At 37.8% G+C, this 23,707-nt stretch overlaps 2 protein-coding genes across 4 annotated transcripts in view; one reads left to right on the top strand and one right to left on the bottom strand.

The window, feature by feature from the left end:
* Positions 1–17,976, top strand: part of ptpn11b (protein tyrosine phosphatase non-receptor type 11b) — a 28,559-nt gene extending 10,583 nt beyond the window's left edge. For both annotated transcript variants that reach the window (XM_082144564.1, XM_082144565.1), the window contains exons 2-16: positions 2,446–2,568; positions 8,107–8,301; positions 9,076–9,268; positions 9,366–9,482; positions 9,664–9,777; positions 10,143–10,239; positions 10,351–10,430; positions 10,560–10,715; positions 10,959–11,090; positions 11,292–11,446; positions 11,630–11,697; positions 11,783–11,934; positions 13,277–13,377; positions 13,738–13,852; positions 15,178–17,976. In XM_082144564.1, the coding sequence (XP_082000690.1) occupies positions 2,446–2,568; positions 8,107–8,301; positions 9,076–9,268; positions 9,366–9,482; positions 9,664–9,777; positions 10,143–10,239; positions 10,351–10,430; positions 10,560–10,715; positions 10,959–11,090; positions 11,292–11,446; positions 11,630–11,697; positions 11,783–11,934; positions 13,277–13,377; positions 13,738–13,819 (1,765 nt within the window). In that variant the 3' untranslated portion in view covers positions 13,820–13,852; positions 15,178–17,976. The remainder of the gene's footprint in view (positions 1–2,445; positions 2,569–8,106; positions 8,302–9,075; positions 9,269–9,365; positions 9,483–9,663; positions 9,778–10,142; positions 10,240–10,350; positions 10,431–10,559; positions 10,716–10,958; positions 11,091–11,291; positions 11,447–11,629; positions 11,698–11,782; positions 11,935–13,276; positions 13,378–13,737; positions 13,853–15,177) is intronic.
* A 422-nt stretch (positions 17,977–18,398) lies between these two features.
* Positions 18,399–22,774, bottom strand: rnf223 (ring finger protein 223). Of its 2 annotated transcripts, XM_082144567.1 has the most exons (3): positions 22,477–22,773; positions 20,617–20,734; positions 18,399–19,695 (listed from the first exon to the last, which is right to left on the bottom strand). In XM_082144567.1, the coding sequence occupies exon 3, from the start codon at positions 19,649–19,651 to the stop codon at positions 18,998–19,000; it is 654 nt and encodes a 217-aa protein (XP_082000693.1). In that variant the 5' UTR covers positions 19,652–19,695; positions 20,617–20,734; positions 22,477–22,773; the 3' UTR covers positions 18,399–18,997. The 2 variants fall into 2 exon arrangements, with proteins under 2 accessions (XP_082000693.1, XP_082000694.1); XM_082144568.1 differs by lacking the exon at positions 20,617–20,734 and having other exon boundaries at positions 22,477–22,774.
* Between the last annotated feature and the right edge of the window lie 933 nt (positions 22,775–23,707).

Raw genomic sequence — 23,707 nt, 5'->3', positions numbered from 1 at the left:
TTTAATATTTTTGCTTCAGCTTCAAACATTACAAAAGATTGGGAAGTTAGTGACCAGTGATGATGTGACAAGAGGGGAAAATATAGCCCTTTTGACAAACATAGAATCATAAGCAGTTAGTCATGATGAGGGGGGGAAGAGATGCTGTGAGCTCTGAGCAGTGATTACTAATGCTCACAGGTAGCCTCAGTGAAACAATTCTACATCAAGGCAACTTCAACACTTCCTCTCTGGTGAAGAACTGGAGGAAGTGAGTGATGTTTGCCGACTTACCATGGAAAGATGGGGGGAAATCATGTTTAGAGTTTAAACTGACAGAACTGGGGTAAGACGTAATGTGCACATCTGTTCATTAAAACCTCTGCTTTTCAATACAAGTTAATCTTTCAACAACATATGAGGCGCCACGTGCTGTAGAACATTTTGATGCAGTAATGCACCACAGGACTGGATGTCTCGATGGCCCGGGCAGTTCTGAGCAAGTTACTGGCCAAATACTGTGTTGTTACTAAATCTTACATTTCTTAGAGGTGTTCTTTTTTATTTCAATGTCACCGAGGTAATGCTATCAAGCTGGCTAACATAAATGAAGTTTTGTTGAAGTAAGGAATGAGTTTAAATTATTTTCTGTGCTAGTGACAGCAAGATTAAATATTGAATATTCCTGAATATTCCTTTATTCATACGTAGCATAATTTATCTTAAAATCTCATTAAATCACAGTATAGAAGGTTTTGTTATTATATTCAACACTTGAGAATTATAGGCTTTATTTAAGACTTGAGGATTATTTGACAAATTATGTGTACACAACAGTTCAAAAGTTTGGAGTCAGTAAGGTTTTTATTTATTTTATTTGAAAAAAATTTGAAAAAGGAATGGAATTGCTCATTAGTAACGGCAAAATCATTTACATTGTTAGAAATTTCTATTTTAAATGAATGCTGTTCTTTTTAACTTTCTATTCATCAAAGGACTCATAGTTTCCACAAAAATCTTAAGCAGCACAACTGTTTTCAACATTGATAATTAAAAAAATATATTTCTTGAGTGGCAAATCAGCATATTAGAATGATTTCTGAGGGATCATGTGACACTGGAGTAATAATGCTTTACCATCATATAAATAAATTACATTTTATATCAAAATATATATTTTTTTATATATTTTTTTTATTTAAATTGTAATAATATTTGACAATATTACTGTTTTTACTGTATTTTTGATCAAATAAATGCAGCCTTGGTGATCATAAAGACTTCTTTTGAATGGTAGTGTATAACATAAATGATATTGTGGTCAGGTTCTGTCAAGATGAAAGTAAGTGACTTGTATGCCGTCACTTAAAGTGAGATTAAGACATGGGGCCCCTAGCAGGCAGCCACGCTCTGAAACAGCACGCAGATAATATTACTCCTGACCCCTGAACGGCCATTCACAAAGCCTTCTCACGTGAGGGAGCCGGTGTAGGGACAGACGGGCTGCAGGCAGCCAGACAGCTGGAGCCCAACACCAGCCCAGATTACACATGACCTCTTGTCCCCTTCCACCCCCCCATCAACCCCAAAGGATTAGGAAATAACTTTTCAAACACAGCAAATCGTAACTGATTAGAATTGGTGCTCGGCGTGAAATTGGACACAAATATACATGTGGCTAAGCTTGCTTGATGACATCATTTGAACGGGTGGGTGAACTAAAGGGTTTGGAGAGCCTGAGATGTACAGGATGCAGAAGTGCATATAGGTCTCATTTTATTTGAACTTAAAATGTACCGTTTAAAAGTTTCGGGTTGGTAAGATTACAATTCATTTAAATTAAGTCTATTATGCTCAGAGAGGCTGCATTTATTTGGTCAAAAATACAGTAAAAACACAGTAACATTGTGAAATATTCTTACAATTTACAGTTTTCTATTTGAATCTTTAAAAATGTAATCATTACTGTAGTCTTCAGTGTCACATGATCCTTCAGAAATCATTATAATATGCTGATTTGCTGCTCAAAAAACATTTCTATTGATTATTATCAATGTTGAAAACAGCTGTGCTGCCTCATATTTCATTGAAATCATGATGTTTTTTTTCAGGAAAGAAAAAAATCAACAGCATTGATTTGAAATAGAAATGTTTTGTAACATTGTAGATACTTTACTGTCACTCAGTCAATTTAATACATCATTGCTTAAAAAAAGGATTTCTTAAAAAAAGAAATATTAATGACCCCACACTTTTGAACATGTATAAAATAAAGCATAAGTTACAAATGCTGAACATTTTAGTACTAGAAATTTTGTCAGACTTTTGCATCACACTGTACCTTTATGAGAAGTGTTTGCATATTTTTTGCAAATTTTGATCATGAGATAAAGGTAAAGCTCTGTTAGCTATTGATCATCAGGACTTGATGTATTTTCTGAGTATGTCATTTTGCTTTAATTTCAGGTGGTTTCATCCCAACATCACTGGGATCGAGGCAGAACACCTCCTCCTGACACGGGGCGTCCATGGCAGCTTCTTAGCGAGACCCAGCAAGAGCAACCCTGGGGATTTCACTCTGTCTGTCAGGTCGGCATATTTACAGTGCGCTCCTCCACACCTGCCTTATTGCGCTTATGCTCTTGTCTTGAATTATGATTTTTTTCCACAGGACGCTTATCCTGGTCATTATGTTGTTTTGACCTGCAGTGGTTTGTGAAGTTGAGCATGAATTGCATCTCCCCTGTTAAATGTTTAGTTATTGATTTCTTGGAAGTGTACTTGTTTGTCTAGCTGACTGTTTTCATGCTTGGTAAAGCATTAAAATGTTTGTTTGTGTCATAGATTTCTGTCAGCTTTTGTTTCATGCAGAGAAAGCTCAAAAGATCACGTCATAAAATACAAACACAATAGGACCGAGCTCTTCAACACCGCTCCTGGGGACCCACTGTCCTGCAAAGTTTATTTCCAGCACACTCTGCCTGTGTGTTTTCAAGTGATCCTGAAGAGCTTGATTAGGTGTTTGATTACGGTTGGAACTAAACTCTGCAGGACAGCGTGTCCCCAGGAGCAGACCTCTGCTATAGGGAATATTCCCTAATATAAAAAACATTACCATTGTCTTGTAATGCATACATATTGCATTATGTCAGTGCGTATTGAGGATTACAGCTGTATTTTTATTGGTTGCCATATTAGATGCTCGCACTCGCACGTAGATGACCGTAATAGAAGGCACTTTCCCTCCCGCTCTCTCCAGAACCTCAGAGCTTTTAAGTTACCCCTGGGCTAGTGCTTAAGGATTACAGTGTCAGCTTGTGAGCAGGTCTGTGAGCCACTGCAGCTGCTTGTCTGATGAGTGATTGGAGAGTCAACGGACAGAGAGAGCGAGAGAAAAAGGGGCTTTCATAATAGCTTTAAGACATGGAGGCTGTGGAGCCCAGATCAGCTGTTTGTGGTTATGGTGGTAAGACTCTCACTGTATCTAATGTTCTCCAGAACTAAGGCCACGTGCCTCAACTCCAACACAAGCCTTCAGGGCTGAAGCCCAGCTGCATGCAGACTGATTTATCTGCCCAGCTGTGAAGCAATGAGGTCAGCTTGTTATTATGATTATCAGATACATGGACATAGCAGTAAATAAACAAGTTAATAGTGAAGGCTATTGAATAGTGTATTTTTGGACCCATGTTTTGTGCTTTTCAGTACTGAATTACTGGAATAATTGGAATGTTGTAAAACCTAGTAAGGCTACTGCCTACATACAGTAGCTGCCTTCCTAACCGTCATGAAATCTCACAAGTGAAGGCTTTGGAACGAACTGCATACAGTAGGCTGCAACTCGGCTGGTGATAAGCTGACTTTGAACAATTTTGATCAATATTCATCAGTATTGAAATAAATATAATCAACGTTACTTTGCCTCGACCACCATCTTGTATATAATTATTTTATTTTTTACTTTGGCAGTACATTCTGGAATTGTCAACTTTTTTTTTTTGTTCAAACAATGGAATGGTATTATATTATATTTAATTCGCAATTGGTCCAGAATTAATGTAGAAATTACTCTTGACTTTTTTGTGTAATATATAAGTTTTGGCCCATATTCATAATTAAATATAGGTCATTCCCTCTCAAGTGGTCCAAAAATTGTAAAGTCAGTTGCTTGACCATTTTTATTTTTCAATTTTTTTAGTGATTTCCTCTATGTATTGGTATTTTTATGTTGCTTTATATAATTGTTTTTGGAATGCCAATATAGAGGGTTATCACCAAAAAAAAATATACACGTATATATATTACAAATGATCAGGCAACCTCTTTTTGACCACTTGAGATTACCCATAATTATAGCATAACACATTAAAATACTTGATTGGTAGGTCTATTGACAGTAGCAAGTCCTATACTTGCTCTATAGCAGCAGCAGCAATAACAGCAGCATTGTAGCAGATCTATTCCACCAAAACCAAACATATCAACATTGTCATATCTGCATTACCGTGCTAAACACTCCGAGAGTTGTCATGACAGAAATATCATGACTAATGTAGACCCAGTAAAACAAATAAATAAATAACATAACATAATTTCTAATAATATTTAATTGCGAATGTGTCTGGAATCTATTGTGCACATTTGAAGATAAAGAAGCAGGAAATTGACCAAATGCGTCAATACAAGAGTTACTCAGACATCAGCGAGTCTCACTGGCGTTCTGCCTCTCAGGCCTAATGTAGGCAGATGAGATCTTAATTACAAAGTTATGAGGAAGAGTCTTCTTTTAAAATGCATTATTAGATAAAGGAAGGAGTTATTTAGCCAAATGGACACCTAGGGACTTCAATGCATTATGTTCCCCTACTCCATGCTTCTGTTTCTCTTATCTGTCTCTCACCATTTTTCCTGGGTGGAAACTATTGCTCAGCGTCTGCACTATTGTTAACCGTTAAGTTGCAGACAGAAAGCTGGGAGCCGAGTCAGATGAATGGCTCGCGGCGCTGCAGTGTAACGTATGATGTGTCAGGGCCAGGTGAAATGTGTCAGGAGAAGTTTCCTGTCTGCATGTTATGGCTATCAGGAGCAGGGAACAGGAAGTGACCCTCTAAAACTGTTTTCACATTCACAGAGCATAGTTTGACGCTTTACTTTGGGTTAAACTTTCACTATGACTTCTACTCTAGTAACGATCAATCCAGACCCAGTTTGAAGAGAATGAAGTGAAAATTAAGCATTGTTTTGTGTAACCTGAGGCCGACTTGTAGAAGATTGTTCCCCAGCCAAATGTTTATTTCACAATCGACTGGTGGCAAATGCATAGTCTAAACATAATTTAGACAGTCTAATGAGTTGGACTCTTGTGAACAGAACTGTTCAACCCAATCGGACCACTTGTAAAGACTTAAAGGAATAGTTCACCCATAAAGGAAATAGCTCTCCCTCAAGCCATAAGTGTATATGACTTTCTTCTTTTAGCCAAATACAATCAGGGTTATATTAAATGAATATCCTGGCTCTTCCCAGCTTTGTAATGGCATTGAATAGTGCCCAAGTTTTTTAAAGATCCAAAAACCGCATCCATCCATCTATCATATAATCCATACGACTCTAGTGGGTTAATAAATGCCTTCCAAAGGGAAGCGATTTGTTTTTGTAAGAAAAATATTCATATTTAAAACTTTATAAACTATAATCACTGGCTTCCAGCAACGGTCGTACGGGTGTTCACGAGAGAGTCGAGTTCCGGTGAAAGGGTGACCTTTGACCTGACGTAGGACGTAGTTCCTCTTCTCTTATATCGAACATTTTCTTTAAAACTTTTCGTTTTAGACTTCTAATTCAGCGTTTTGTTTTGCTCTATCCTCTGCACATCCGTGTTCGTCAATTGGAATGAGAAAATGTACATAGCATAAATATTCCAGCTAGCACTGTTTTGTATTATTTATTAAAATAGTATTGTTTTATAAATAAAAATTTCCTTTGACAATGGGTATTTATTTATTTATTAATTTATTTAAGACAAGGTACACTAATATGAATACAAATCTATTTGAAGAATGACATGATTGTATTTATTTCATGTTTATTTTTGTTGAAAAATAGTCCACATAATGTGCCGCAATATGGAATTCTGGGAAAAACATTATTTTAGACACCCAACTTCTGAGGGGCTCAATAGCAGTATTGTGTTTCTGTCTTGTTTTCTGCAGAGGCTGGCTTTAGCAGGAAAATCAATGATAAACTCATGCTCGAGGGGTAAAATTAGTCAGCAGGGGTCTTTGAATCTGACTGTAGCCACAGCTCTGTCATTCTACTCTGACTCTGGACATGTTAAAACCTCATGCAAATGATTGAATCACGTTCACACATTCAGAACATTTGCATTTGAGTTAAAGGAATCTGACAGGGTGCTAGCAGTCTATTATAAAACAACCAATAAACATACCAGAAGAGCAGCACGTTGGCTGTTGCATTGAATATTTTGCAATTCGTGCACCTGATTCATGTGATACCAATGGAAAATGAACAGTGTGTTTCTGCATATTTGATGTTTATCATGCTCAGAAGCTACATGGGCATGAGAACTTTGAGATACCACAGTAATAGTGAGATAAAGTTGTGTTTCAGTATGTTTTGGGGGAAGTGTTTTCACATTACTTTCGTATATATATAAATATATATTTATATATATATTTGTTTAAATTTGTTTTCTAATTATAAAATAATTTTATTTGTAGAATTATTATTATTTTAAAAAATGACTTCATTTAGACGTCCTTCAACGTAGGCAAACTTGTGATTGCATTAGACCCACAGCACAGAGACTCTAATCTGCTGCAGTCAGCAACCATTAGCCCCTCACTGCTGAGACCGTGCTGCTCTGCCTCCTCTCTTACCTCCAGAATGCAATTACACTGTGCAGAGTGCAATTTCATGAGCCAGGCCAGGATAGAGCCATGGATGCCTAGAGAAAGCCAGAGAAATTAAATGGGAGAGGAATCGAGGTCTCATATTAGATTGGTTTCTGTCTTTTGTTTGATTCTTTTTTTTGTAATTATATATATATATATATATATGTGTGTGTGTGTGTGTGTGTGTGTGTGTGTGTGTGTGTGTGTGTGTGTGTGTGTGTGTGTGTGTGTGTGTGTGTGTGTGTGTGTGTGTGTGTGTGTGTGTGTGTGTGTGTGTGTGTGTGTGTGTGTGTTTGAGCTGAATTGCAGTAGTTGTGATCTGCACACGAAGCGTTAAGTTGTGGTTTTGTGCCTGAGCACAGCTGATTATATCTATGCAGGTGTTCCTCTCTACTTTTTCCATACTGTGCCATTTAAATATGCTGTGCAGTTTTTGACAGTTTTGTTGAGAGTATACCTGAAGTCTATTAAGAGTCATTTTCTATTTAGTATAGTCTGCTTAGAACTTTGGTTGCTCCAAAACACTTTGTGCCTCATTTTAACTTCTGAACTTTCATGGGGATTTTTTTTTTTTTTTTTTGGTCTTTGTCTTCATGAAACTGTGTTTCTTTTATTACTACTGTATTTAATTAAAAAGTTGCGTATTAAGATTTTCATTACAGAAGATCATAAGATTAATTGTGAATCGTGATTATTTATTTTAACCTTTTGACAAGCAAATAAAAGTAAAATAGCGTGCTTGCACACCCAGAAAAATCCTACGAAATCATAAATCCTTTTTAGAGGCCAAAAATTGCAGAACAGGTTTGGATTTACATTAAAGATTGATTTCTCAAAATAAATTAAAACAATTTAGTATAAGCTGCATATCTTACAGCTAAAATTTAATTTTATGATGACTATAAGTTCATAAAACTTTTGCTGGAAAATTATGGCATAATGTGAAGATTTATACTGAATATTTTTTGCATTTTCAGCCTAAGACTATTACTTAGTCACTCTCGCTATTTTGAAAAAAAAATTATGTCAGCTAGATTACTGTACCTTTGTAAGATATTTATGTCAGCATTTACCCTAGTTTAAAGTGTCAGTTTTCACTGCCAACCTCCTAACTGTTATCTGTCTTTTCCATCTTTTCCATCCTGTCTGTCATCCCTCATATCCCCACCCCCTGCATTTTCCCTGTTGTGTCCCATCTGTTTGTTCTGGGCAGGAGGAACGATGAGGTCACTCATATTAAAATCCAGAACTCGGGGGACTATTATGACCTGTACGGAGGGGAGAAATTCGCCACTCTGGCTGAACTGGTCCAGTACTACACCGAGCAGCACGACCTCCTGCGGGAACGCAACGGAGATGTCATCGAGCTGAAATACCCCCTCAACTGCAAGGATCCCACATCTGAGAGGTACGGCAGCTCCAGATCTACCTCTTAGAGCTCGACAGTGGCATTAGTGTGGACGGAAGAAATCCTGCCCCCTAGTGTTCAAACCCTTGAGAGGGTTGATCAGTGGCACGTCAGAATCTGTGGTTTGTTTATCAGCTCTAGATTGTGCTTATCTTGATTTCATGTCTAACAGTTTGTTTTACCACTGTAGAACATGTCCTTCCTTCATTCTGTTTATGTTTGATGTTTATGTGTTTGAGGTCCAGTCTCATTTTAGAGTCTAGTGTACTTTTTAACTTCCTTCACCTGGGTTTGGTGTTTATACGCCGTCTATATGGTGCAACGTCCTCTATACATTAAACATTGTTGGTGAAAAACATATTTGCATTCAAAGATTATATTTGGCTCGTTTTTTGTGGTTTTTCCAGCTTGTGAGCGAACGCCTCCCACACATATCCTCATAGCATAACAACTCTCACAGTCTTTACATTCGCAAGCACATTTTCCGACCACAAAATATAGTCTGCACTATAGTTTCTATAGTGAAAGTTGGAAATGTGCACGGTTCTGCAGGTGACAATTAAAAAGTAGCCGTTTTTATGTGTGGAGGCAAACATTATTAATCCTTTATATTACAATGAGAAGGTTTGCATATGAAATTGCAGAAAACATATGTGTTTACTGTGTGTTTACATAATTTTTTTTCTTTCAAATGTATTTTTCAGAAACACAATCCATTTAGGAGGCACATTGTATGTATTTCTGTGCTTCATTGTTGTGTTTTGCCTGTATCAGGTGGTATCATGGGCATCTTTCGGGGAGAGATGCTGAAAAGCTCCTTACGGAGAAGGGTAAATCCGGCAGCTTCCTGGTGCGAGAGAGTCAGAGTAAACCGGGAGACTTTGTGCTTTCCGTCCTCACTAATGAAGAAAAGCATGAAAACGTAGACCGCAAGACTAAAGTCACCCATGTCATGATCCGTTATCAGGTAAAAATGCAGTAAAAATTTCACAATTTTCTCAAGAAATGAAAAATCTGTATTTTTTTTTTTAAAGAAAGGCTGATTTGTCTGTTCTCTTTACCAGGATGGGAAATATGATGTAGGAGGAGGGGAGAGGTTTGACACTTTAGCAGATTTAGTGGAGCATTATAAGAAAAACCCCATGGTGGAGAAGAGTGGAATTGTCGTGCACCTTAAACAGGTGAGTCAATTAAACCAAGCCTGAAAGAAAAAAAAAAGAAAAAAATCTACCCCAAACTTTTAAATGGTAGTGTAATTACATACTGTACTGCCACTGTTTTATCCTGCGTAATTACATTTAAGGTACATTTCGTCTTTTATATATTTTTATATATATTTTGTTCTTTCTTTATATGTTCAAGCCATTTAATGCCACAAGGATAAATGCAGCAAACATTGAAAACCGGGTACGGGAATTAAATAAAGTAGCTGACAACTCAGAGAAACCCAAGCAAGGCTTCTGGGAAGAATTTGAGGTATTTCTGTCCATATTCATTTGTCTACTCATATTTTCTGTTCATCATAGGATGTGGTGATTCAGTCCAGGTTTTGTTTGAGAGAACAGACAGCGTACTTTCCGCTGTAATACACTCATTAAATCTCAGAGGACTGTTTGATATGAGAGCTGTTTATAAAAAGACTCTCTGCTTGCTGACCTCTTAAACTGCAGTTCCTGTTTGGCGGTAACTGTCCAGATAAATGGGACATTCCTGCAGGGGGTGCTGACTTAACATAACATCTCATTACACAGCAAAGTTGGAATGAACGCTTTTCAAGGGTTCATTGCTTGAAGCCACATTTCATCCTAGCTTTCTTTATCTTGTCCCCTGTTTTTCTGTAGGTTTTACAGCAGCAAGAATGTAAACTCCTTTACCCCAGGAAAGAGGGGCAGAGACCAGAAAATAAAAACAAGAACAGATATAAGAACATACTACCATGTGAGTAAAGGTGTTTTTCAGGTTTCATAATGGACAGACACATTTCATAATTCAATGATAGAGCAACCGTTAATCTCCAGGACTCTTTGATCGTGATTTTCTCTGTTGCAGTTGACACCACTCGAGTGCAGATCAAGGAGGTGGATTCTGATGCGCTGGGCTCCGATTACATCAATGCTAACTATATCCGAGTAAGCCGGTTCACTCAAAATGCTTGCATGTCAATCTTAATGTCAAGCTTTTTCTGGGTTACTGGAACTGTGATCAATATTTTGCATGTTCTTTATCATTCTGAGTGTTGTCCTCATTGATTTTTTTAGAGCATGAATGAAGAAGGTTGTCATATGGATGAAGGTAAAGTGTTCATCGCCACTCAGGGTTGCCTTCAGAACACCGTCCTAGACTTCTGGAAAATGGTGTATCAGGAAAACACTCATGTTATTGTCATGACAACCAAGGAGATGGAGAGAGCACGGGTGAGATCCAGCCCTGGATGAAGCAATGTTTTGTAGGATTTGAGATTGAGTTGAGATCACACAATTTCCTCTGATATTATATAAAATGTACAGTTAATCAGGACTACTACATGTTTAAAAAATGCTTAATTTGAGAACTTTAGTAATCCAATTTAAATATTTTCTTTTAAAAACATCACTAATGTAACGAAATGTGCAACATGGATTATATTTTGGAACTGAAAACTTAAATTCCATCTATAGAATAAGTGTGTGCGGTACTGGCCGGACTTAAATTCAACAAAGGAGTTTGGGAAGGTGTGTGTGAAGAACATTGAGGAACACACAGCTCAGGACTACATACGGCGAGAGCTTGAAGTCACACGTCTAGACAGGGTAAGAGCACCGTGATGACAGTTGAGATGACGGTCCCAGAGGGCAGGCATGACTTTTGACCTTTTTGTTTACAGTAGCAGCTTAGAGAGAACCTTCTAACTTACTTTAGTGACTTTAAACATGTTTTATGTTACATTTTTGTAGTCTTTTTTTTTCTTTGATAATAATTTCATGTAATTTTTGTTCATCTATGGTTTAAAGAGAGAGCCTCCCAGGTGTGTCTGGCACTATCAGTACCTGAGCTGGCCTGATCACGGTGTTCCCAATGAACCAGGAGGAGTCTTGAGCTTCCTGGAGCAAGTGAACAGAACCCAGAGCGCCATTCCAGAGAGTGGACCGATAGTGGTTCACTGCAGGTACTGCACACCTCACTCAGCTCCACAAGATCAACTCATTATCTTGAGGAATGTAGTCTTAAGAGTGTTATAATGATAAAGAATTACTTTACTGAATTGCTTGTATTATTTATTTGAAAATACAAGGTTTTCCCTCATTGTGTGCTCTGTAATCTAAACGTCCATTTGTCACTGTCATTCCAGTGCAGGGATTGGAAGAACAGGCACAATTATTGTGATTGACATCCTTATCGACATCATAAACAGACAAGGTAACTATTTCATACAAAATTATCTCTGTTATGAATTGTATGCCTCTTGATGATAAAATATAACACAACTGAACGGACTGTTCAGGTTTGGACTGTGACATCGACATCCCAAAGACCATTCAGAGAGTACGCCAGCAACGATCCGGTATGGTTCAGACCGAGGCCCAGTACAAGTTCATCTACATGGCTGTTCAGCAATACATTGACACCGCTCAGAAGAGACTGGAAGAGGAGCAGGTACTTGAACACTTCTTTTCAACTGATGCTACTGTGACATATTCACTGATTTCTTCTTTTGGGCCCTGATTACACCTGGTATTAAGATGCGTTTTGGTCGATCGGATTACAAGTGGACAACGCTAAATGCAGGTGTAAACCGGGTCTAAAACATTTTGAGCTTGTCCACTTTCGACCACTTCAAGAGGTAGTCGAAAACGCATTTGACCGGATTGCTTTCCTCATGTGGTCGAATGTGCTCATACAGCCGCAAAAGACCGCCTACTCTCACATTAAGGGAAGCGCGCTAGCCAGACAGGATTTAAACCTTGTCGGAGACCCAAGTTTGATTTGAAGACAAAAAACTTACCAAGCACAATGTTCTCTCACCATTCCTGATTTCTAACACGTGCTCACAGCGTTCGGCAGAGTCTTGTGGCTGTCAGAGCAGAAACTAAAGCTGCTGCTCTCCGGATGTTGTTCCGTTGTCTCCGGGCGTGTTCATATGTAAATTGTGTGAGCCTATTTTGTCCAATGGATCGAAAGATCTGGAGAAAATAAACGTAGACCCTTTTTTTGGACTGTTAATGTATTATCAAAAGTAAAATTATATGAGGAGTTTGACGTATAGGGGTGGTGGTGGCGCAATGGATAAGACACATGCCTTTGGTGTGAGAGACCCGGGTTCGAATCCACTGTGAGACACCAATGTGTCCCTGAGCAAGACACTTAACCCCTAGTTGCTCCAGAGGCGTGCGACCTCTGACATATATAGCAATTGTAAGTCGCTCTGGATAAAAGCGTCAGCTAAATGAATAAATGTAAATGTAAAAATGTTTGACGAAATATTACATATTTTTTGTGCTACTGAGACGAGTAAAGAGCGCTGTTGCAAAAATGTTCAGTAAGAATTTTTGTTAATGTTTTTTTGGGGGGAACTCACCAAGGCTGTATATTGTGTGTTTATTTGACCATTTCCCGTGATGATAAAGCTGAATGATCAGCATCATTACTCCAGTCTTCAGTGTCACATGATCCTTCAGAAATCATTCTAATATAATGATTTAGTGTTCAATTTCTGACTATTATCAATGTTGAAAACATTTGTGCTGCTTAATATTTTTGTGGAAACCATGATAAAAGTCAAGATTCTTTGTTGAATAGAAAGTTCAAAAGAACAACAGTGTATATCGTTATGAGTATTATCCACACAATTGCCAAATCCAATAACTGCACATTATTTCGGTTTTTTTTTAAATAAACTGATGTTAACTACAAAGAATTTAAATATTTGGCATCCCTTATTTTATCAAATTAAATGTGTGAGTTTGATATTCCTTGTTTTGTTTATTTACCTTTTTAGAGGAATAAAACAAAGGAGAGAGAATACTCTAACATCAAGTACCCACAGATGTCAAATGCCAGAGCCAAGCCAAACATGAGCTCGTCTCGCTCTTCATCTGTGTAAGTGCTGATTTCCTGTTTTGCACACAAACACACTATTTGAAAAAAACGGCCCACACAGTGTTGTTACTGGAAAACAGTTAAGTTTATTTAGGTAAACTGTACTATCTCCCACACTTCCTCAATTCTAAAAGTATTTGTTCCTAAGTGAATCATTATCCGTCAAAAGGGTTCTGACGCTGCTGTGAGTCAGTTTTTCTTGAACAATAAACACAATATGCAATTTCAGACAACACATCAAATCATAAAATGTGTTTTTAACTGTGTCACTTTCGATTTTGTAAAAAAAAAAAATCTATAATAGATGAATTTTCGTTCCTCTTTATTTTAGTAACACACGTCTTTTCAACTCTTCCACAGAATGAATGATGACTCCGGAGTGTATGAGAATTTGAACATCAAAAATCCAAAGGGCTCCACCAGCAGTAACACCAGGAGATAAGCCATGTGGGCTGCTGTCTCAGGGACTCTGGGAGTATGTTTTTCCACCCTCGCTCTCACAGTGTTACACATATCTGCAGCCATGCTTATGTGTGAACACACACACACACACACACACACACACACACACACAGATATGAATGCACACACCTGCATCAAGGCTGTTGAAGTAGAGAGTCGAGTAGGAGAAAGACAGTAAGGATCCAGTGGGGGTGGGAATTGTGTCTTTGTTGCAGCCCACCAGAATAAAAAGTATAATCTTACAGAATGGCAATGTTTGCCAAATGGCTTTGAAAATAACACCATTCTTCAAAGAATATGTATAACAACTGATGTTTTCAAACGTTAGCAACTGTACTTTGTATGCTTTCCAAATACCTACTGTATAAATTAATCAATATACAACATGAAATCTAAATAATAATAATATAATAAAATTATATTTTATTAAATTTAAAAATAATTTCTATTGAATATAAATGCTGTTCTTTCAAACTTTGATTGATTCAAATATATCGTGGTTTCCGCAAAAACATTAAGCAAATCTTAATTACCAAATCGTCATATTAGAATGATTTCTAAATGATCATGTGACATGCTGAAAATTCAGCTTTGCCATCACAGGATTAAATTACATTTTAAAATATGTTAAAATAGGAAACAGTTATTTTAAATTGTAATCATTTTTCACATTATTGATGTTTTTACTGTATTTTGTTTTTGGTGAGCATAAGAGACTTCTTTCAGAAACAAATCTTCTGAACGGTAGTGTATGTTGATTTACCTTTAATGACAGGTGACTGTTGGTATTTAAAGTATTTATTTAATAGATTTTCACATTGGTCTTCTAAATCACATAATTCATAGGATTAGGAATGATGCATTATATTAAAGTTATTTATGACTTTTGTTCACACTGACAGCCAAAATCCAAATGTAGACATATCTGACTGAAATCTGTTTATTTGTAGACTTAACAACACAAACCGACCCAAGTCACATCCATATGTGGTTTGTGTTTCAGTAAAAAAAAAAAATTGTGTTATGTGTTAAATAGTGTTATGTTACATCACACAAATATTTTTTGTCTTTCAGAATGTGGCACATTTTACTCTAAATAAAGGGGGACAAACATATTTAAAGTAGGGATGTGTCAATAAATATAAATTTTTCCTTTTTCTCTTTCTACACTGACAGCTTGGCTCTCTCTCTCAGCATTTGTAGAAGAAAGTCATTTGACATCCTGCTGACGCCTACATCATTACTATAGCAACCAATGTGCTGTAGATACACTAGTGTGAAAGGAACACAACTGTTAAAACAACGCATCTCTAAACGTTCTGGTCTTTTGCTTTGCAGTTCCAGCAGAGGTGCTGTGTAGAAGCACCTGATCATGGAACGGCACTGGGGGGGGGACAAGCAGCGCCTACGCTGAGGTGACACCACCCAGCCGCTCGGCTGGAGATTCCACGACATCTCCAACAGCTCCTCTCTTCATTTCCTGACTGACTACGTCTGAGAAACTCACACTCCAAAACCAAGTGCCTGATTAGCAGCCGAAATTGTTCCGGCAAAGGACGTGTGACTTGGTGCTTTCGCTCCCCCCTTCTAGTCTAACAAGCCTACACTGCTCTAAGCTACATGATGGTTTGATTATTTGTGAAATAAATTTGAAAATGAATATTTACACTCAGTGACATAACTTTGGATGAAGCTACGCTCTTTCCATGCTGTCTACGGCTGTTTCCAGACCTTGCTTTGTCTACTGGATGTTGTCTACTGTAACCAAAGAACTCTGATATATATCTCTCAGTTTCTCACAAGCAGTGGTCATTTACGCTCTGCTGAGTGATACTCGCGGCACGGTGATGTAAGAAGAAGAGAAGTACACCGTCTGGCCTAAAGAATCCCTCTTTTCTTTTCAAAGGATATGAGAGGTGATTGGTCAAAGTTCGACCAATGAATTGGATACTCTTATGTAAGTAGGTGTGTTAAATGGACTGATTTGGTACAGTGTGGTTGAATCTATACAGTATGTGCCAATTAGCAGCCTGTACATCATATTTGTGAAAGCTTCTGCTTTAAAACTGTTTATTGAGCATTACCTCCAGGCTAATGAACAGTCAGAGGGTGACAAGTGCTACTGTCAATCAAAGGCTTATCAACCAATCAGGCTGCCTCTTCATCAGTGGGCTCCTCCTTCTATGCGTTGACTTTCTTGTTCTGAATACATCAGGTGAGCCTTTATTAGATTAGTTTTGTTTGTTTGTTTGTTTGTTTGTTTGTTAAAAATTGTTTTATTTGCAACTATGATTCCTTTAGAGCAGTTTTATCTTTTGTTGTGATATTTGTGGATGTGATCATGAAATTTAGGCCTGGCATTTTTGAATATAATGCATTTCTCTCTTTTTTTTTTCCTTTTTTTTTTTGACTATGTTATTCCACATTTTCCTCAGAGGAGACACATTAAGCTCTTTTATCACATATAAACAGGGTATGTGTGTATTTCCGTGTTATAAATAGCCCGATAAAGCTCTTTACTTCATAGTGGCTTGTGATTGCACTGAGGAGGCCTTTGAATGAAATAACGTAAAATGAAAAGCGTGGTATTACTAAAGATCACATCAGGCCGAGCCGTTGACGTGAACTGGATTTCGGTGGAGACTTCAGCTAAAAATGAGGCAGGCCAGATGGCCCTCGGCTAAGATTAAAGAATAGATTTGTGTAGGACGAAAAAAGTAATTTAAAAGATGGCTGTAATCCAGACATGGCTATTATTGGGTGAGGTCAGCAGTGATGTCATAAGATGTTATATATACACAATACCGTTCAAAATTTTAAGGTCAGTAAGATTTTTTTTATTAGGGCACGAGCGACCCTATTGGAATTGCTCCATTTAATTATTTTTTTATTTTAAAGAAATTAATACTCTTATTCAGCAAGGATGAGTTTCCACAACAGCACAAACGTTTTCAATACGGATGATATTAATAATAAATGTTTCTTGAGCAATTATTTCTGAAGGATCATGTGACACTGAAGACTGGAGTAATGCTGCTGAAAACTCAGCTTTTACATCATAAGAAATAAATTACATTTTAAAATATGTTAAAATAAGATGTTTAAATAGTAATAATAACTCACAATTTTTTTGATTATATAAATGCAGCATTGGTGAGCATAAGAGACTTCTTCTAAAAACATAAAAATGGTAGTGTGCATGTTGGCTTAGATAAAGCGGGACATGGTGTATGTGATTAATCACAGCGTCTGACTGTGAAAGGTTACAGCTGTAGAGATGCCGTACGTGTTTGAGGGAGGCCAGGCTCTGCTTTTTTTGCACTTGGAAGGATAAAATGTTTGGGTTTTTTACTAGAGAACCATTTTGTTAGACCTTCTTGGAAGTAAAAGCAATGTCACTGCATATGATAATCATTGTCCTTGGAATGACTGACTGACTGAATGAATTTTATGTGATTTATGAACCTGATCATGTGAGAGCAATGTGCTACTGGTATCTGAACGCTTGGAAGCTGTTCATTTGCTGTTAAGTGTTTTATTTTTGCCTCTGTGAAAATGGGTAAAAGGTCAAAAATTGAGTGACACATTAAGACTTGAACTGCTGAAAGGTATAGTGTCCATGGCTGCCAGAATGTCCTTTTGTTCGGAGGTATATATAATGAATATCTGTTGATTTGACATCAGTGTAGTGTTTTGCGTTATATTTTTTTGGTCAATTATTTGTTGTAAATTATACATTTCACTTGTTTGTTATTACAGTGATGGAAATATTCAACGCTGTTTAGCATATTGTTTTAGAATGATTTGTTAACATTAATTATTATTATACATTACATCAACAGTTATAAAACTCTCTGCTCGCTTTATAACAATTTTGAAGTCTTCTCTTTAAATTTACTTGAATACTATGTTGGTGGGTTGTTGTTGTTTTTTTAATCTCAGTTGGTGATCAGTAGGTTTGATCTGATTTGCGTTGTGCTGACTGTCCTTGTGTGGTAAAGACTGTGTTCCCTCTTGCACTGGTTCAGCCTAAAATGCCTTTTGCCCTGGAAAATACAGCTGATGTATTGACTTGCATCTCTAATGAGAATACAGGATTAGTTATTGAATAATAAAGCATACACTGGGAACTTTCAACTAGTTGTCTCTGACTCATTTCACCTTAAAAACAGCTTCTGGCCCATTTATTATTTCCTTTCCTCTTTATAATTTCCTTCTCTTTTCAGGGTTTAATAATGAATAACTTGACATTTCATTTCTCATAAAAACACCTGGAAAAAGGAAGCTAATAATTCATCCCTACAAAACACACACACACACGGTGGAGCAGTTTACATGGGTGTGGTTGTGAATGTGTTCACATGCAGGACACGTCGCTGTAGGGCTTAGGTTTCAAACGGTTATTGTTTGAGGCGTGTTCGTTTAACCGTCCCAGAGCAGGAAGTGATAAATTAGGGCCACGTGAATCTGTTAACGTTTTCTTTCTTTTGTCAGTGTTATCAGTGATATCATGTATATTGTACCTATTAAAATTTCAAAACATTCCATGACACTATTCCTTGAACTTCCTTGTGCCATTTGCAGCAACAGTTTTTATATTTTAAACAAAACACATTTCATGGAATGGAATACAATAAAATAAAATATCCGTTTTCTTTGGATTAAGTTCACATTTTCACATTACTTCAATCGCTTGTCTTTTCAGTAGAAATGCGATTGGGAGATTTTCTGTGAGGGCGAAAGATTTCCCCATGCAGATTCCACTCGTGTTCATGTTGGTCACGTAATAGAATAGAAATAGAAAGTTGCTTGCTTGGTTTGAAAGTGACTTCTGTGTGAGACTATTGACAACGGCACTTTTTTCTTCACTCTGTTACTAAACAGTGGCTTCATTTTTTTTACTCTTTTTACTGTTGTTTTGATCAATGTAGGCAGACATTTAACCATCAGTCAGTTTTGTCATGCACTGGCTAAGCTTTGACACTCATTCACATGTTCTGTAAGATATAATAATGATACTGATACAGTTCCTCAGTCTTTACTGTTTGTTGTAACTCCTTTAGCACCCAACAGGCTTGACAAGGACATATGGAGGTAAACGGACACCAATCAACCTGGTTTTGCAAGTTCGACATCAATCTAGACATGTCTGTCTCACTTATGTTCTAAGTGTGGTAGTAAGTGTGGTAGTAGAAGCTGTAGTAGGCATCTGCAGGTTATGGGACGAACAACGCACGGAGCCCGTCGAGACGATGCACTGCAAGGGCCACAAAATGATCCCCAGCAGCAACAACATGAGGAATATAAAGAGCAGCAAACGCTTCCAGTCCATCAACCGTTCCAGAAGCCCAAGTCGCGGTCGAGTTTGGGAAGAAGATACGCCGCTTTGCCCACTGGCCCCAATATCGACGCAGATGCAGAACGCTGGCAGGCCTGGCATGTCTATTGGCCGCTGGTAGCACAACCTCTCCCCGTCCAGCCACACGGGCTCTTCCTGCTGCTGGTTGGCGGGCAGGCGACACAGCACCTCCTGGCTCGTGGTCAAAGCTGGAGGCCCCCTTTTCGGGATGGTAGTGGGGTGGCGGCAGAAGGGGCAGGAGATTTTAGAGTTTTGAGGGTCCATGGAGGTAACCATGATGCGGGAAAGGCACTCAAGGCAGAAGGTGTGTGTGCAGTCCAGCTGTTTTGGCGTTTTGAAGACATTGTCATAGGTGTTGAAGCAGATGGAGCACTCGGGATGAGAGCTCACCTTCTCCAGGTCAGTTTCCAGCGGGACCCCCTGGGTGTGCCACACCACCGGGCTCGGCTCCATCTCACCGGAGAACGGTCTTCCACCTTCTTCCTTGTGCAGATTCACTAGAACAAGCAAGACAAACATCTAAAAGTCACCTCTAGGTTCATTGTATAGGTTTGAGAGCAAAACTAGGTCACAGCTTATGAAGTAAACATTTCCCACCAGGTGATTGGACATGACTGTGCAAACAGAAAGGGTAAACAGAACAGGCCTGAGCAAGAAGACGGTTCAGAGTAAACATCATGCCTTTGTCTGACTCTTTGCCCCTTAACCGAATTAACTGTGACTTTGAAGTAGGGCTAGTTACTGTGCATACACTGTTACAAATAGTAGTGCATTGTTTTGCTGCCCACCTGCATTACCTTGTTTTATACCATATATGCTAACAAAAATAAAAGTTCTTCAGTGGCTCTTCCTTTTAATTGGGTTTTTTGAACGGTTATACACATTTTAGGAGATTACCTGTCCTGGTTTCCTTTGCTTTTTCTCAGATTAGTATAATGGTTTCTGGGTTGATACACCAGTACATGTTGTTTTCTAAAGATGTATACAATAAAAAGTTCTTAAAAACATTCTTCAATGGCAAAGAATCATCATCCCCTTATCAAGAACCATTTTCACTCATTTATAGGGTTCTTTAGTCACTGTATACTTCTTTTTGAGGTTAAAACGTTACATTTTATAGGTTCTTCAGATCAACATATTGTTTTGTGGGTTCTTTTAAAGCACCAGGCGGTTTTCTGAAGAACAGAGAATAACATTTTCTAAGAATGTTCTTCAATAGTTTTTTTACTTCAAGAATATGTTGTCACTAAATTAGGTTTTTAAAATTTTATTACAAAAGTTCTTGGTTTTCTGAAGAATAAAACGTTTATAAAGTTCTGTGGCATTAAGCTGTAAAAATGTGCTCTAATTATGTTCTATTTTTAAGGGTGTACATAAGTTTAGTAAAGGTCAAGACCACTTGAAATACCCATGCTTACAATTTTGGTAAGACACAGACTGCTTTGTTGTCCTTGTTTCTGCCAACGTCAGCACCACTGTCCTTCAGAAACCCTTTCAGCGCACTAAGGCTCTCTAAAAGTCATCGCTCCACTGGGCCTGGCATTAGGAGATGAGAAGAATTTTATCAACAGGGTGATCGACATTGTATGATACACAGAAGTATTTCTCAGAGCCCATCCTGAGCTAAATAACATGTGCATCTAATCTAGCCTCTCTTTTAAGTGGTTTTGTTCCTGCACAGGTTCAGGCAGGGGTTTGGTTGAGAGCAGATGTCCTGTTCACAAGACCTTCAGCGCAGTCCTGTGCATGGGTGTGTGTGTGTGTGTTTCTTTCTCCATCCCTGCACTGCACAAAGCTCCTGTTTGTTCTCCATTATATTGGTGTGGCTTTGGCATTCCTGGAGAACAGGCTGGTGCCCAGGCAGCCAGTCTCTCAGCACTGTGTAAAACCCCCTAGGCTCAGAGCACCTGCGGTCCCAGTCCTTTCTATCTTCTTTCACGATCTACGCCTCAGCGTATAACTGTTTGACCGTCATTAGTGCACGAGTTCATCGTTACTCATTAACTCAACCGGTAAAACACAGTAAGGGTTGACAATGTTCTTGACCTGATTCTCCGTCTCTGTGTGCGTGATGCTTGAACTTTCACATGACACCCTCACATCTACAGACCCTCTGTTTGATAACACCAGCCATTAGGAAAGATAAGGAGGGGTTTGAAAGTAACTCCACTAATTAGATTTTATGTCTAGTCTGCAGCCCAAGGACAAAACTGCAGTTAGTTAACGTTGCAAGCTAATGTCCAGATGATGTCCTTTTATCAGGGAAAGGTCATAAACAGTTTAAGTGAACCCCTATTTATACCCCTAGATTTTGGTCTTCCCGATTTCATTTACATAAACGGCTTCATTAGTATTCTGTCAGTTTATTCAACATCCACGTCTTGTGTGCATGTCTTTGTTTTTACAGCAAAGCTAAAAATGAGCAAAACTAAATCTCATATTTATCTCACATTTCTTTAATCTTGTCATCGTTGTACTCAGTCTTAAAAACCTTAAACACACACAAACTGTAAATTAAATATTATATATATATATATATATATAGGCTATATATATATATATATAATATTCAAACTATATTGATACCATATCAGATTTTTTTTTATTTTTTTTACATGTACCAGATATTTAATTGTTCATGCACATTTCCCCTATTTTTATATTAAGATTACCGTTGCCATTTAACAGTAATTTTAAGTTAATCTTTAAAAATGCTAATAAATTAATAATTGTACTACATTCACTTGTAGTATTTAAAACGATTCGATTATTTTAATGTAAATTTTTTATATTTAATTTGTAATTTCTAATCTGATTTTCAAACCGCATGCATATACTGTGTGTGTGTGTGTGTGTGTAAACATATATATATATATATATATATATATATATATATATATATAGTCTGGTTTTATAATGATCAGATTTTTCTTGTATTGTTATGTGTGCACTGTACACTGTCAAAGTTTTATCAGACCTCTGATAACAGTTCTTTGACTTGCAGTAACTTCACTTATATCCTATCAGTTTAACTAATGAACTTTAGTCATGCACCCTATATTATTTTCTTTCCAACTTCCTCTAAAACTTGAAATACCAGCCATACTTTATTCTCAATCCGATCTGGAGTTTGCTTTCAGATATTGCTAGATTATTCTCCAGTCTTTACTGTGAGTTAATGTCCCTTTGGGTATACTTCCATTTCCAAACGGCTGCCCCTCTCTCTATCAGCTGAAGCACCGCCACATGTGGCTGACAAACACTGCACATGTTCTTACCTGTTCTGATGACTTGAGCTCTAGTGTTATCCCTGTTCCAGTGATTCCTCTTTTATCTTCTCATCACTTCGCCTCCCTAAGGACACAAATGCATTATCAGCTCTGGAACTGTCAGCAATCCTCTTGATAATGCAGTGTCCTCCTTTTAGGAGTCTGTTAAAAGTGGAGCTGAACGCAGGTGGGCTGCCGATGCCTGTCGAGCTCCTTCTCTGTGTCTCGTGTCCACTCTCACCTGCCTCAATTTATCCACTCTCTTTCAGCACTCGCTATGGAAATGACATTGATAGGCAGGAACAATAACACGGCCTTGAGGGAGTGCCAGAGACGGGGTAGGAGGAGGGTTGGGAAGAAGGAAAGCATATTCATAGTATAACATTTCTATTCTCTTCATCTGCCCATCCTCTTTTTTTTTCTTTCTCTCTTGATCAGTCTTCCCCAATCATTTCCCATCATATCACATTCTTATATATATATATATATATATATATATATATATAGTAATAGGTTTGTATTATTACTTCCTAGGATTTGGGGAAATCCCAAAACTTACTTAACATTGCACATTTCAAGTAGACACTCTTAAGTTAGCATTTTAGCTTCACACATGAGACCATAATCAGCGAACATGCTTCAGAAAGTTTGTCAATAACTTGGGCTGCTCACTAGAATGTATGAAGGCATAGTTAGTAGGTAGTTTTTCATGTCGTTCCAGTCAATGTGCGCAACAATATCAGTGCCAAAGCGAACAGTGTAGCCTTAGCAAAGGCTAACACACGAATGGTCATCTACGTCGAGCCTAATAGCGTCTCATTTTTGTTTAGGTTTAATATCATTAACTCATTGCTAAGATAATCACATTCATGAATAAAGCTTGTGGGCTTCTTTATTTGAGTTGTATTGTCTTTAAAATTCTCTCTCATGAGTTCTTAACCTGGATAGCATTAGATAAACAGTATCATTTACAGTAATTTGCCACTTGGCTAGACTGTTATAAAGGAAGAGATGGAAACATTGATAATGTATCATTAAATGGAGCTGTTTGCTGGTTTTAGCATTATAAGATGTTGAGAATACCTGCACATGATGACCCTCTGGTTATAGAGTAGGCATTGCACAAGCACAAATATCTCTCTATGGCAAAATGGACTGGTTCAGTTCATGTTTAGTCTGAGATTCCACAGAAAAACGGGATGAGATAAAACAATACATTCAGTTTTCCCCGTAGGAAGCC

Source organism: Leuciscus leuciscus (genome assembly GCF_965113295.1).
Source record: "Leuciscus leuciscus genome assembly, chromosome: 18".
Classification (NCBI taxonomy): domain Eukaryota; kingdom Metazoa; phylum Chordata; class Actinopteri; order Cypriniformes; family Leuciscidae; genus Leuciscus; species Leuciscus leuciscus.
The sequence above is the reverse complement of the archived record's forward strand: the minus strand, read 5'-3'. Positions and strand labels throughout refer to the sequence as shown.